This window comes from Rhinolophus hipposideros, assembly GCF_964194185.1.
Source record: "Rhinolophus hipposideros genome assembly, chromosome: 4".
Classification (NCBI taxonomy): Eukaryota; Metazoa; Chordata; class Mammalia; order Chiroptera; family Rhinolophidae; genus Rhinolophus; species Rhinolophus hipposideros.
This window is the reverse complement of record NC_138050.1, coordinates 100,503,581-100,519,732: the sequence shown is the minus strand read 5'-3', so window position 1 is coordinate 100,519,732 and position 16,152 is coordinate 100,503,581. Positions and strand designations below refer to the sequence as shown.

General features: G+C 43.3%; 1 protein-coding gene across 9 annotated transcripts in view; it reads left to right on the top strand.

Moving 5' to 3' along the window:
* The window catches only part of ENOX1 (ecto-NOX disulfide-thiol exchanger 1), a 512,775-nt gene extending 499,259 nt beyond the window's left edge, over nt 1-13,516 (top strand). For all 9 annotated transcript variants that reach the window (XM_081045517.1, XM_081045515.1, XM_081045511.1 and 6 more), the window contains 2 exons: nt 2,575-2,660; nt 12,548-13,516. In XM_081045517.1, coding sequence (XP_080901643.1) covers nt 2,575-2,660; nt 12,548-12,679 — 218 coding nt within the window. In that variant the 3' untranslated portion in view covers nt 12,680-13,516. The remainder of the gene's footprint in view (nt 1-2,574; nt 2,661-12,547) is intronic.
* Nucleotides 13,517-16,152: the final 2,636 nt, after the last annotated feature.

Genomic DNA, 16,152 nt, shown 5'->3' with positions numbered 1-16,152 from the left:
AAGGGAACCCTCATGCATTGTCAGTGGCATTGCAAATTGGTACAGCCACTATGGAAAACAGTATGGAGGTGCCTAAAAAAATTAAGAATAGAACTACCGTAAGATTGGGACTGAGGGGCAGTGCACAGTGAAGTTGCAGATACAGAGGAATGCCAACCTCTCCGAGGTGACAGAAGCAGCCAACCCAGGTCCTCCCGTGCCTGGTTTCCTGAAAGTTCCTCTCTCGGCATTTCATCTCTTAGGCCAAGAGTTATCAACCTCTCCCCCATCCCCCCGACCCCATCCTCTTCTGACTCATTCCGTTCATTCCACTGAAGACATTTAACTTCACACTCCCACGGGCATTTATAGGCCAGGCTGTGGGTTTTCTGGGAGATGTTGCTAAGTCTCTGTCCAGTGGGGCTGTTACTATGAAAAATGTTCTTCTCTGTTTGCTGAGACCCTTGGGGTACTTAACTCCTAAGCCTGTTTAAGCCCCTCTACCTTCTGAGTTGCCCCTTGCCCCATGGGAAACCCACACATCTGTGTCACCCCAACGCTCCAGCACCACTCTGCTCCCATCTCAGCCCCACATCTCCCCTGTGCTCGGGTAGGTGCAAAGCCAGGTCAGTCAGTCCGCTGCCTAAGCAGACGTCCAACTAGGAAAGGAATGCTCCCCGTCTCTTGCCATAGCCCTCTAACTCTATGGACCACTCTCTTGGAGCATCCCATCTCCTCCCTGGAAGAACCCGTGTGTGAGAAGGAAACAGCTGTCCTCCTCCTTGTGGGGATGGGGCCCACCTGTCATTTGGCGGAGGCTCTCTGTGGAAGGTGCTGGACATAGTACCACTTGTCCTCAGCCTGGGACAGCAGGGAAAGCCCCACTCACCATCCTGAAACAGCGGCAACTCTCCTAAGAATTCTGCCCCCCTCCTACTTAACGAATGCAAATGAAAGAGTTATTCTGTAAATATGTCTATTTTTTTTTTTTTTTAGTAAATCATTCATGAGCCCCCATATTTTAACTCTTGTTAGTAACAGGATTACTGACCATGCCCCCTTACCAGATTTGAGAATTTCAGACACAGAGAAGTAGTTGCCAGGTCTATAAAATTAAAACATAAATGAACAAATAAAGTGGTAGAAGAGGAACAAGACAATACCACTCAAACACATTAAAAATGGCTGTTTGCCACCTAAAGATATTAAAACTACATTATTACCTTTCATCATCACCATTATTTCATAAAAGAAGGACATTTTAGCGAAAAGAACATGATCTCAGAATAAAATGGTAGCGCTTTATGTCTCAGGGAAAAAAAAGATCAATTTCTGAAAGGAGGGTTTGAGTTTTATGGAGAAATGTAATGAATTATTTCTCTTCCTCATTTCACTGTAAGAGTGCTTGTCAAGACGCTTTGATTCTCTGCCCTCAGCCTAAGGATGAACTGGGAACTTTTCTTTAAAACCTGGCACGCATCCCAGCACATCCCAAACACCACACAGGAGCTCAGGGGACCATGACAACCTACTGGAGATCAAGCCAAGGTCACCAGCAATTCCTAGGATGACCGAGTGCAAGCAGATGTGTTGTCGTCTGGTGTTGCCCAGACTGCATTTCATACAAGGTGGTCTTCCCTTCGCTTTGGCTTTCGAGCATCAGAGCTTCTGAATAAACAATGTGAGGGCTTATCCTCAGATTTGCCTGCTTAAAAGAGGTCTGAAACATTGTCAGTCTGAACACAGGCTCTTAACAAATAGCAGCACAGCTTGCAGAGCCCACATCTTCATTTTCACTATTTTGATTTTGGATGTAGGAGCAGGGAGGGTGGAAGGGTAGTGCTTTTACATCAGCTTACACCTGCCACCAACATCCAGTGTTTTCTTGGTCAGTACAATGTTGACTGTTGATTTTCATGATAGAAAAGTCTTCTGAGTGATAATCAGATTCCAGCCAAAAATGATCCGTTCCTGGTAAACGATCTTGTAAATTACGGCAGCGAGAAGAAGAGCGAGCTGGCTTCCTTTAAGCAACAGCAACAACCGGGGGGAATTGCAGAGGTTTCGGGAAGGATTTATGCTTCCTTCAGTGGCCGTTAGGAGAAATATGGATTCAATACTTTTCATAACTAGCAGCTACAATTATCGGGGAAATCTGAGGCGGCGTGATTTCTGGCCCAAGTGTGTGCATCGTTTTCCTCCTGCAAAGCCCACGGAGGAAAAGAAAAGAGATGATTTTATCCTTCCAATAACTACAATTTTATATTGGTCAATCAAGCATAAAATTGGTAGTTGAGATGCTTCCAGGAGTCTTTGTTTAGCAATGCCTTTATTCATCTCTGTATTATCTCAGACTCTAGCTTTTCTAACTACTGTCATTCCAGGAGATAGAGTATTCTGTTTACCATTGTTGCTGTTACGGTCTTCAGAACAGGCTGTTACTGAATGCTGGTTGAGTGCTGTTAAGACATGGCAAGACTGTAACTTAGCCAGATAAAACCATCATTGGGGCTAGATGACATTAGGAGATGTCATCTCATAGATAAGACTCTTAGTTCCCTCTTAGTAATGTCAATGTTTGTCTTTTTAATTCAGGCATCATATCAACGTTTCTTCATGTCCATCCTTTCGGAGCCAACATAGAATATCTTTGGTCCTACATGCAGCAGCTGGACTCCAAGGTAACTTCTTTTTCTCAAGGACACTTGTGTTGCTGACACTTAGCATATTGACTGCTGGCTGAAGGGGTCCCTGTGTGAGCTGCATTACGGATAGGATAGTGTCTTTGTGGAAAGAAAAGCAGTTATCTGAAATGACAGTGTTTCAGCAGATGTCAAATTACTTTTAAAATCATAGGAGGGACTTAAATTGATTGGCCTGAAAGTTCTCAAAACAAGGGAGAAATTGGGTGTGGGTGGCTAAGGGGGCATTGTTCTTATACCGTATTCTCACAGGTTTCTACATGTTAAGGACTCTACACAACAGAGGAAAAATCACCTCAAATAACATAAAAGTCTGATATGGTTGTCAAGAAAGCTATATTAATGGTTGTTTCTCGGCATTATTCTCAAAATGGCAAAAGTGACTACAAAGTCAGCTTTGTCCTTCAAGGGTCACTCCTAGAGTCAGGACACCACTCCTTATTTCTCTGCGGCTCAGTTTTTCCCATCTGCCAACAAGCTGTACTCCTAGCCCTATACAGTGTTTGTTGCCTAAAGCAAAGGGACAGAAAGAGTTCAGTTTCTGTATGGAATTCCGGGGACCCGTGGGAGGGGCCCCTGTCGAAATACAGTGATATCATTAACCAGTATTGCCCGCGGAAGCCCTGAAAGAGGATGGATACAGAGTCCAACAGGGAAGTGAGGCCTGTCACTGAGGAGCTGGTCGAAAATCCTGCTGGGAAGAAACTTGGGAATAAGGACGCTTCCAGAGAGCACAGTGAAGTGTGTGGGATTGGGAGGACCGGCCGCATAGCCCTCAGCTCTGCGACCCTGAAATGCACACGTACAAGTCATTCTAAATCTTCAACAGTCAGTATCGATTAAATTACTACACTGAGTTCTTACTTTGATTCAAGTGATCTCACCAATTCATGGTCCCACAACCGCTTGACCTTTCTAATCGGTCTTATTACTTCCCCTTTGAGATAAGTCGTCTGGAAAAAAAAGTATTTTTCAGTCATAGAGACACACGCGCTTTTATCCTCTCACAGCTGGTGACAGGGTGGACCAAAGCAGAGGGAAAGAGTTTGAGGGGATTATAAGATTCTTGAAGTTCAAAATAATAGTATTGTCTTCTCTGCGAGCTCCCCTCATATCGATAGGGAGATCATAGGAAATGCTCATTTTAACTCACATGAAATGAGAAGGAAGAGCTCTCGATGGCACTTTGTTGAAATAAAGCTTTGAAGGGCTTCTTTTTTTTTTGGCCCTTCGGCAATACCATTCTTCCCTAATAGCACCACTACCTTTATCTGGATGATTAAATGAAGTACTGCTTGTACCCATTTGGCCTAGAATAAGCCCTCAAGAAATTATTCCTATTGTTGCTATCATCTTCCCTTGTTTGGTTGACATTTCTTTCCTCCCCTTTATGGAAATCCTAACTGGGAATCCTTGGTTGAGAAGCAGTTGTTATATGAGCTGAAATGGCCAACAAATCCACTGGTTATTTATCGAAGAGTTTCTGGCTCTTGTCTGCTGTCTGCTCCATCAGTGCAGATTGACTGTGTGTGTGTACGTGCGTGTGTGTGTGCGTGCGAGTGTGTGTCTTGTCACACAAGTGTGCGTGCGTGAGTGTGCGTGTGAAGTCACCTGGGATGATAAAGAGGAATTACATCTGTGAGGTGGATGTCCTTGTTTTATTCTTACCTCGAGACAGTCCGTGTGCTCAGCTATACGTTCTCCCTCAGAAGTCTCCCTCATGGGCCTTTCTAGAAGGGATTCAGTCAAGGGGAATTCCATTTCATCTCAGACTGGTGCTTTTATTTTAGAAGATAATGAAGAAAGTGTTTTCCTCACAGAGGAAATACACAGGGTCTCCCCCAGACAGGCCTCCCTCTCCTGAATGAAATGTTCAGTAGAGCTGTCAAATATTTCCCATGTGCCTAAGGTTAAAAAAAAAATACATATGTGTATATGTGTGGGATATATATATACACACGTATGTATATATATACATATATGTGTATGTATACATGTGTGTGTGTGTGTGTGTGTATATATATATATATCTCGAAAAAGTGCTCTGACTTACAAACTCCTGGGTGCTAGAGATTGGACTCAACGTTCTTTCTATCCCAGTGACGCTGAAAGGATATTGACTTGTTAATCCAGAGAGCAAATTATTGCTGTATACTGGAATCCCGTATCCTCGGGGCTTGAAGCAGAAAACAAAATAATGAGAGGTTGCCCTCTAAGTATCCCGCGGGGCCTTGTACCTCATCAGTTGGAAGAGGCTCATAATCCTGGAGCCGCCGCCAGCCCGGTGCTGCCGCAGGTCCCCAGTGCCCGGCCTGGAGCACCTCTGGTTAATCAGAACCAACAGAGTGTCATGGACACTCCACAAAGTTTGCTTAATATTGCTTTAGGCACTGGATTCCCCCCACCCACACACAGTTCCCCCTCCAGGGGTGCAGGGGGGCTGCCGACTCTAGTAGGATAGCTATTTAAAAATTCCACATAGAACCACACAGTTTCCTTTGCGTGGGACAACATCACCACAAATGCTGGCGAGAGCAAGCTGATGAGAGCAAGGAAAGCAGGCTTAGTCCAGCCTGTGTGGAGCAGTTTTTATTAGGATTTCCCCAAAGGCCATATGTGGGTCTAAGAATGATTAGAAACGGAAGGAGAGACAGGGATTAATTTAAATTGCTCTGGGCGTGTAAATTGGACGTGGCTCCCTAAAACTGTGTAGCCCCGTTAACAGGCCACTTTCCAGTTAGATAGTATTCCGGCTTTGATGATGATATTCGCATATCTTTCTCTTCTCAGCCTCTTCTAACCCACTCACTCTCATTCTCTCAGCTCTCTCTCGTGTCAGAAGACACACGACCAGGTCAGAAAGAGTCATTCCAAGGAAGACAGGGCAAGGGCGGTGGGGGGACATGGCTTTCTGAAGCTTTGCTGAGTCAGAAATCACACCCTGGGCACAGGCTGGTGAGCTCTTCCAACAGCCAAGACTATCTGATCGACACACAGTCTCCCACGTCAGCCCAGAGGCCCGCAGCCCACGCGCCGGTCCTACGGAGCAAGGAGTGAAGCATTAGCGGGTGACTGTTTTCCATTTTATGGTCAGTAGCACGGACCTCTCTGCTCTCCCACGATTTATGTGCTCTTTAGAGTAAGCCCCAGGTCTCCACGTGTGTCTGGTTGCTCCCTCCACATACGAGTGGCCTCTTCCCGAGGCCCACTGAGTGGGCCAGGCTGGACACAGTGGAGCCACAAATGCCAAAGGCTTTAGAAAGACTGCCTTTGGGGCATGGCACCAGAGTGCCGCGATGGGCATGTGCACATCTCCCACCGGAGGGGCAAACCATTTGCATTTCTGTACTAAAAGCATATCTCTGGAAGCACGAAACTGAAATGTCTGTCAGTTCTAAGGAGATTCAAATCGGACTTAATTGGAGAGCATTCTTTCCCAGACTAGGGAAGAGCTAGGCAGTAAGGGAGGTGGTTGTAAGATCGCCCACCTGAATAATCTTTAACATTATGTATATTCTGGTGTTCTCCTAAATAGCTACCTGTCACAGCATATTAATGAGTAAATGGGTTTTCTGTTGCTTAGACAGGCTGTAATGAATGTGTTTTTTAGAGATCAGCTCTGAAAAGCACATAACATAAGAAGTATTGGAGATAACTACTTCTATTTGGCTACATAGAGCATAAAGACAGTTGCTCAACCACAGCAAGAGAAATGGGCAAAGTTACCAGGGCCCCCGTGAAGAATGCTCAGTGAGTTCATTGCTTGTCACAGACCCAGCACGCCCTACAGGCTAAGTAGAACAGGAATGGCCAGGACACCAAGGAAATTGAAGAACCTTGCTCTCAAAAGGCTTGTAGTCTACTTGAGGAAATGGTATAATAGCTATGAACTAACTTGAGAATCAGACGTGAACTAATGATGTGCTAAATTGGGTAGGAAAATATTTAATGAAATAGAGAAGAGCGAAATAGGTGATTATTAACAGGAGATATCCTTGAATCCATGCTTATTCTTGCGGCTTCCCTCCGGGGTACTTTAGCTCTTGTTGCCACATTTCTTCCCTTTCTGCTCTTTCTCCTCTTCTCTCCTTCCTTTTCTCCTTCTAAGTCTTCTATTTATCTTCTTCCTTCTTTCCCTCTCTTTCCCTTTTCCCTGTCCCTCTTCCTTCTGGTTCTCTCCTACTCTCTTCCTCATCCTCACTTGTTTATCTTCTCTTCTTTTTCCTCCCATACTTTCTCCTTTGTGTCCCCTCTCCCTCTCTCCCTCCCTCTCTCCCTCCCTCCCTCCATTCCTTTCTCCACCCCACCCCATCCCCCTCACCTCTGCCCATTCTGCATTTCTCTCTGCAAATGTTTATAGCAAGATGTCTGTGTGCCCAGGCTGTGCTTTGCCCAGGGATCTGAAGAATAAACAAGGTGGAATGTGCACTAAGCACTAACAGTCAGCTTATCCTATGTAAGGAAATCTGGTTTTCCAATTGGCTGTTCTGACTCTCCAGTCTCCTCGGCAAAGCCTGTGCCAGTGTCTTCTCAGTGCCTCAGACGAGAGCCGCTTGTCACTTGGCTTCCCTTGCCTGACTGATACGGGACATGGAGCCAACCATCCTTATAATAAAATTGGTTTATGTCTGCTTGTGTCAATTGATACACATGTTCAGAGGCCCGGCAAGGAAGCAGCAGGCTTGAGCTTGAGTCCGCAGATCAGAAAAAAATTCCAGCAGGTCTTACCATAAATTACCTCTGTGGTGGTACCACTACATAAGCTCCTTCATTACACGGAGCTTTTATTCCTTCTCATCTTCTCTTTTTTAAATTAGAGCAAATCAATCCTTTCTAAAAGAATCAATTTTAGAAATGTTTAAACGAAACGGGTAGGGAGGGAATCCACCAACAACATCAAAGGCTGAAAATACACAGACCACCAATTTCTTGGAACAAAAGCCAGCTGGATAAGAGGGTAATAAAAATATCATGTTAACTTCTACAGCATCAAATACATGATGTATGGGAAAATGAGATTTCCTAGTCACGGCACATGTGTCTTACCTGTTCATAAGGCCACACAGAGTTCTCTTAACCATGTGTATGTGATTGTCCTGGCTGCAGCGTTGTGAGAGCGGTTGTAGTGCTGTGAAAGTCAGGCTGGGTTGGGCCTCAGGAGCCCTGCACGGAGTTCTAGCCCTCCCTCACCAGCTGGACAAGCAGCACCCTTCCCTGGACCCCAGCGTTCCATCTGTGACAAATAGCTCGGAGAAGTGCCCTGATCTCCAGAAGGATTCGGGGAAGGGACCTCTGCACAGCTGATGAGAAAATGGGGTGCATTTCATGCTGAGCTCTGAGTGCTTTGTTTTATGCGACGACACCGTAACTCTGAGTTCTCAAGACCAAGAAATTATTGGTAGGACAATAAAGGGTATTGTGAAGGCAAAATTGCAAGAACTGACAAATTATTTATAAGGGGGAGAAGAAAACAGAATTAAAGTAAATGAAGATTCTTTGGCCATAAAGTAAAAATAATAATAATAATAATAATAATAATAATACAAATTGAATTTTCTCCTCAATTTGTCTTGAAAATCCCAAAATGTAATATGTCATAAATGTTATTTGGTCAAGGTATGGAAAAGGTTTAAAAACCATTAACCTAACCTGAAAGCTCCTTGATCTTTCTTCTGGCGTGAGATATAAACATCTTTAAGGAAATGCTCTAGAATTTAGCTGAGAGACTTATTAAATTGATGTTTCAGATAGCATCTCCTTATCTGTTCTGTAACTGTGACACGTCCCCATCCACCTTACTTACATCTTTATGGCAGAATCTGGCTGTCCCATGGCACTACCAACAATAACTTTTGAGGGCACTAATTCCCATTATGTTAATTTCTGGCTGTGTCCAAATCTGAGGTATGTTCAACTGGTGATTCAAACTAAGTAATCAGGAGAATTTCAGAGCCCAGTTTCACAGCTTCTTAGCTCTGTGTCCTTGGACAACTTATTTAACATCTCTGTGCCTCAGTTTCACCCTCTGAGTTAAATGACAATACATGAATGGCATTCAGGACAGTACCTGGCACACAGTAAGTACTGCGAAGTATTGGCTGCCATGTTTGGGGCTTTAAAGTTCGTAAGACCTATTACATGCATCCTGTCAGTCTGAGATCTTTGCTCCAGCCTAGTGGATGGATGAATTGTGAAGGGCTTGCCCCAAGTCCGCTGCTTACTACGTGGTGGAGCCAGCACTCACACCCAAGACCGCAGGGCATTCAGTCAGTTTCTTTCCAGTTCCCTTGTCTTGCAAGTGAGAAAACACCCAAAGGGACTGATTTAGACAAGGTGAAGGTGGTCGTTGGTCCTGCCATGATCAGAATCCAAATCTTCTGCCAGCGCGTCATTCTTCCAGCTGGGGGCAGGGGAGGTGTGCTTGCTTGTTGAATGAGCTTTCTGAGGAGCTCGTGCGCACAAAGCACTTACTGTGTGCTTTGGCCCACAGTGAGGCCTCTCTCCTGCTGCCTTCTGCTTCCTTTGAGGTTCAAGTTAGGCTCAGGTCAAAAGGCACCGTGGACAAAAAGATTCCCCAGGATCTGCTTTCTGTTTTGGTTCCTGCGGGGATGCATTGGCATACGAATGCTTGAGTTGGGAATTTCCCATTTTTTGCTGTTGATGACATGACTCTAAAGTATTCACCACAGAGGTCCTGGGTCGTGTACATGGACCCCTCTACCAGGACCCCTCCCCATGAGCTGAGACGTAATGACCTGTGGCAGTTGGCATCCGAGGTAACGAACAAGGCCAAGGAATCTGGATCTGCACCCCAGCTCCATACTTACCGCCGGGGTGACCTAATCTCTCTGGACCTCAGTGTCCTCACTTGTAAATTATTCCCTCTCTCGTGAGAGTGTGGTGAGAATTAAAGGAAGTGTCTTCAGAAGATTCTGAAAAGGTTCTGGGCGACTGTGAGTTGTTACGCTTTTTACAACCACCTGTAGGGCGACTGGGTGGCATTGCCTGGCCTGACCCCAGCTGGCCTCCCACACAGACATTATCTTCAGATCAGATCTTTATTTCACCCTGAGGAATTCAGCCTTGTCTTCCTTGCTAATGAGTAGCACGAGGCTTCTTCCCATCATTTCCAAGGCAGGTGATGTTTATGCTGGAAACAAGCCTAGAACGACCGGGCTGGGGTTACCTGGATCTGTCAGCTTCTCTGTTGCCTCTTCTGGATCTGAGGAAGGAGCGCTCATCCCAGGGGCGTCGCTGGGACGTGACTGGAACTGGAGCTACCGTAGAGAGCTGTGCTGTCCTCCTGCAAAGGACAGGAGGAAGCCTGTTTACAGGACAGTGTGGCCTCGTAAAGCTTAAAGACCGAAGCCTTGTGGACTGATGAAAAACTGGGCTTGACCACGGGCTTCTCTGTACTTGTTTCCTTTGCCTTCTGAGCACGGCGTGTGACCCACCTACCACAAAAGGCTGGATGTTAGCATGTCATATCTACAGCACTGATATACAGACACATAGAAAGGGTACTCGTGCCAGGCACTGGGCTGCATTTTACGTGTAATTCTCTCAGTAACACTGACAGGGGTATCGTGATTTCTATTATACACATGACCAACGGAGAATTACAGCTATTAACTGACCTGTCACACAGCTTGCTTGAGGATTAGCCCAGATTCAAATCCAAGGCTGTCTGAATTAAGTCCCCATTCTTACTTAACCCACATGCACCTGAACATAAGAATTACCTGGGGTGATTGTTAAAGGTAGATTATGTGGGCTCCTCCCCAGATCAGCTGAATCAGAGTCTCCAGAGAAGGAGCAGGGGAAGCTTTAACAAGTACCCCCAGGTGCTTGATATTTATTAATAAAAGAACAAAGAATGACTACACTCTTGGTTGTCCACCTGCTGAGGACAGTCCTGGGGAGAGCTGAAAACACCAGCGCTCAGGTCCCAACCCACATGTAGCGGCTTTGTCCCCAATTCTGTCTCTGCTAAAACGCTTGTGTAGCTCACTCAGATGTCTCAGCTGTAAAATGGAGATAGCTCAGTGTCCGCCTCACACATGTCACGGGAGGGCTGTGAGAATGAGGTGAGGAGACCAGTGAAGGAGAGCTGCCCAGTGTTCACTGAAAGAGAATGCACTTTTCAGGTCACTAGGAACCTTTTCATAACCTGTTTAGTAGGCGTTTGTGGGTTGATCTGGGATCTAATAAGCCATTTAACATTGTTTTACAGGGAAATGCATTCAGCTTTTAAACTAATTGTGGGGACAGAGTTCCAGAGTGCAGTTTCCAGGCTCTCACCCTCACGTGGGAAGGTGCTGGCTCGGGTAGTAGAGGGCCGTCAGCTGTGGCTGGTTGGCCATCAGCTGTAACCGGGTAGCCAACTAGCCACTGATATAACTGCCGTGCCTACGCTGGTTGGTTGGTTGGCAGAGAAGCAGACAGCGGATTGCATATCATGTGGCTCCTGCTTCCTGTGTCTCCAACCCAGCCGCCAGTGAGAATATAGTGGTGTGACTCCCCTACCTATGGCTCCGTGGGTGTTCCTTTTTGCCTCACCATGTCCTGCGTTCTTATGAGGGGCGCGGGACCAGAGACCCTGCATGACAGGTGGTATGTATGTGGGGGGGCGGGGAGCAGGTCAGAGGTTCTTTCTGAGTCTTATTTCTTAATAAACAGTTTAAAATTAATATCCCAAAAGGATAGTTTCAGAGTGGCAAAACCTTGGTTCCCTTCAGCCTCTACTTAAAGTTTTGTATTATAGGCCCAGGAATCTTAATATCATGGGAAACCTTTTTCATGTGAATATTAAGTGAACAGTTGATTTGACTTCTGGTCTATTTGGTCTCTCTTTAAAATTAGTCTTAATACTGTTAAATGGAAAGTATCTAGATGGTATCTAGACGGTGATTATACCATGGCACATAAGGCTAAGGTCTGATTCATTGAATGTGTCTGTGGGTAAGTCAGTGGTCTTCACACATCTTTGTGAAATGTCACTCCCATTTGCTGAGGCTTACAGAGACTATGTTGGTGCAGGGATCGTTTAGCTCGTAAGAATAGTAGACACAAGATTCCAACAGAAATGTGTGACCCCCAGTGCCAGGGCCTTAGTTACCTTGCTGTATGAGGTCCCCATGCACACGCATGGGTCAGGAAGCAAACACAGGAAAACGAGCATCGGGCTGTGTTAGAGCAGGATTGGGCTTGATTTATCCTTTATTTGAGAAAAAATGAATTATTGGTATATAAATGTATGAAAGGAAAACAAAAATTGGTAGAAGAAACTGCATTTTAAAAAATCTACCTGGATTTTACAACTGGATGTCAAGACTTTTATTGCTGTAGGTTTGGGGTTTCATTTCATTTCTGTTCTGAATCCTTTAGTGTTTTCTGGTCCCTGTGAAAGTTAAAGGAAGACAAAGAAGTTAGGATGGCAAGAAATCTACCCACATGCTCTCTAGCCCTCACTGAGTTACATACAAGTGCTGCCCTTTGTAGAACAAAGTGTGGGCACCAGTAGCTTTTCCGGAAGTGGTGATGGATTGACTCTGAACTCTCTTAAATCCTGTCCCCTGTCTCCTCTGATATCAAGGGAGGGCTGCTAAGGCATGGCACTGCCAGTGAGGTGGCCATCCATATGAAGGGTGCGTCTGGTACTTTCTATTTGCCTCATTCCGGACCCTAACGGCTGCTCCCAGATCGAGGAGAATCCTGTGTAGTGCTTTTCTCGGGCTCCCTTTATAAGGACATTTGACAGCCACGTAGAAAACTGCCTGCCATTTGTGTCACTGGGAAAGCACGTCCTTACGCAGCCCCTTCTTTGAGTTCCTTCCCTAACACTGACTTATCTTCCTTTCTAACAGATATCCGCAAACGAAATCGAAATGCTTTTGATGAGGCTGCCACGCATGTTTAAACAGGAATTCACAGGTGTGGGAGCAACGCTGGAAAAAAGGTGGAAGTTGTGTGCCTTTGAAGGAATCAAAACAACTTAACTGTGAACAGCAAAAAAAAAAAAAAAAAGTATCTGGAAATGAAACTGCCTGAACCATCCAGGGCTGTGCGTGCGAGGGGGCACAGGAGGCCTGGGGTTGGTCCCCACGCAGGACCTGGGTGGAGCCATCAGAGCCTGACTGTAGTGACATCTGTGGCGTGCCCTTGTGAGTGGAAGTGTAATTGTGTACCAGTTCCCTACAACAAACAAAGCTTCATACTGTGACAGATCTGTTTGCTCTGAAAACCAATGATTCCACACTCATAATGATGGCAAAATCTTAAAATATGCTACATTTGAGAATAGCTCACTAAGCAAAATATTTAAAGTTAATGATGGCTGTAGCCGTGGCTGCTGCTAGGCTGCAGAGTTGTTTATGTAATGTACAGCTGAAATCATTCAATGACATTTTCCTGGAAGTCTATCTTTCTGTTTTAGAAAAAAAAAAAAAAAGTAATTTTACAGTGAGGAAAAATCATACCAAAAGAAAACTTGAATATGTGTCTGAACAGTTATTGTATTTTGTAAATTAAGTTATATGCTGTTCCAGGGACTTTTGCCTTATTGGAGAGGCAGAAAATGTGATTGGACTCCTTGAGAATGCTTTATCAAGAATATTATTTTTCTAATGTAACGATTCTCCATCATAAGTTCTCTTAACATGGACTGCATAACAATTTTCATAAAATGTAAATAAAGGAAAAACTAGAGCTACTGTCTTGTACTTGGTATGTAATATTCAGGTTTATGCATCAAAATAAACATTCAGTAAATATTCCTGTTACAAATTTTATAGCAAAGATATTAATTTTTTTCAATAAATATGACTTCTGCCAGATTGGGTTTGCTACTTATTCTTTGATAGATCTTAATTCTTCCTTAAGAAATCTTCACATTCAATCCCATCTCGTAGCCCATTTTTAAATGATTAAATGCATGAGTGACATTAAGAGACAAAACATTTCAAACAAAAACTTGTAAAAATTATGAAGTGGAAAGAACTAAGAAAAGGAGATTATACAACATTAGAATAGATATTCTTTGAAAATACCAAGATACAACATCCAAGTATAATCAGCGTAGAATATACTTTTGTTTTGTGTATCATGGGCAGGTACAAAATAGCCAATTAGTTTATTTTATTCATCCCTGGATTTATTTATTTGTATGTTTGCTGGAAAGCATATATGTCAGAAAAGGAATTAAAGAATTCATAATTGGATCAACAATTTAAACAGGAATTTGGGCTCCCCTTTTTACTTCTAATTATAAGTAGGATAGAGCCTTAAATTGTATCCCCTGCCTGCTTTCTTACATAAGAATCAGAAAAGGGCAAGCATTCAAGATATTCGTTGATTTTAAATGAAACATTTTTTTTAGGAAGATAGCTGAACAATGACTGTTCTTTGAAATTCTAAAAAGATAGGACATAATATAGGAAATAATATAATATAGGAATAAATATTAAATATTTATATTAAAATAATAAAATATAGGAATAAAATAATATAGGAAATAATAGGAAATTATTTTAAAAAATAGGAAATAAAAAAATAAGAAAATGATTTCCTATTGGACATGGCTGTCCTCAGGATCTTTTTGTTGAGCCCTGAGATATTAAGGTACTTACTTATTTGCACCTCCCATAACTATCAACACATATGTTATGTTCCAGGCTCTGTGCTAACGCCATGTATGCGGAGATGAAAAAGAAAAGACCCTCTCCTTAATGAGCTCAGAGCTCAATGGGTAAAAGTCATTTTCCCAAAAGTTTCTCCATGATGTGAGCCAGGTGACAGGAAAGATGGGATTCAAACTAAATGGCAGTATCATATTAAATGTGGAAACACTGGAGGCCTTTCCATGCCCATCTTTCCACATCCATGCCCGCTACCACCATCCTCCTGACACAAATAATGATACAGCAGTCAAAAAGGAGACGACCTCATTTACAGATATTACAAGATAGAAAACTAAAAGGGTCACCTGAAAAATAATTAGAAGGAAAGAACTCCATAAAGTGGCTAGTTACAAAGACATAAAGTCGAGTAGGGACACAAAGTACCACAATCTAGACTATTTCTAATTGAAAGTGTGGGAGATGTTTTCAAATTTGCATTTATCCTTTCAGCTGCTGCTGGTAGTCACTTTAGCAGAAGGATACACTGCACAGGATAAGACCCTCACTCATAGCTCTGATTAGGAAAAGAAATTGGAGGGACCTTGTCTTAGATCTGACAAGCAGACACGATTTTCTAAACACATGGTTCTGAGCCTTACATGACAACTCCTAGGAATGAAATGGTTAATGGAGCTTCCAAAAATATTTGAGTAATTCCCAGAGATAAGTGTCTGCACTAGGAGACTCTATTTTGGCTGTGATATTTTTATTTTATACTTGAAATTAATTATATTTGTTATCTAGAAAGATATTATACATATTTAGCTTCAGTTTGAACAACTTATTTTTGCAGAAAACGTTTCTAAGTTATTTCACAGATATTCAGGTTCCATTGGGACTTTAGAGATCACCTGGGGAAGGAGCTAACATTGGTATCTTTGAGAGCCACCTGGAATATATATATATATATATATATATATATATATATATATATATATATATATATATATATACATATATATATATACATATACATATATATATACACACACACATATATATATACACACACACACACACACACACACACACACATACATCTGTCACCCCATCCTCTAGTCCTCAGGATAATTCTGTTCAAAGATGCTACTGTTGTCCTCATTTGTCACACAAGGAAAATGAGGCTCAGAACTTCTAAGTGATTTGGCCAAGTTTGCACGGTTGGTAAATTTTGAATACAGAATTTGAACCCAGGGCTGACTGACTCCAAAACGCTCTTTTTTGCACAATGTCATGCTTCTAGTCCAATCTGTTCCCGCGCCTCCCGTGAGCTCAGTGCCCATCTGGGGCCTTTGGATCATTGCTTTTATTCTCCTTTTTTCTCCACCATCCCTTGTACATGAGTAGAGATGTGAAAATTCTTCAGCCTTTCCTAAATCTACCCAGTAAGAAATCGTGGTTTTGGATTCCAAGAATAAGCAGAGCATTAGAGGTTTGGAGATCCTTGTAATCTGGTCCCAATGGGACTTTCTGGGTTGCTTTTTCACTGCTTCCCTAAATAGGCCTAATATATTGTGGCTTTCTGCTTTTGCTTATATATTTCTATTCACATGAAATGAACTTACATATAGTTATCACAATTCGACACAGTCTTAAGAGGAAAACACAAAGACGTCCCTCCCCCCCACCTCACCCAATCGGTGAAGCTTTTCTCCGCCTCCCAGAGGAAGTCATTTCCCCTGTGTCTGCATGGTCCCCCCACATTGACTGTCTCTTAAGGTACTTAACCGTCTTTGCCTCGTCTCCCTATTAAATCTCATACTCAGAAAGATTGGGCATGTCTCATGGACATT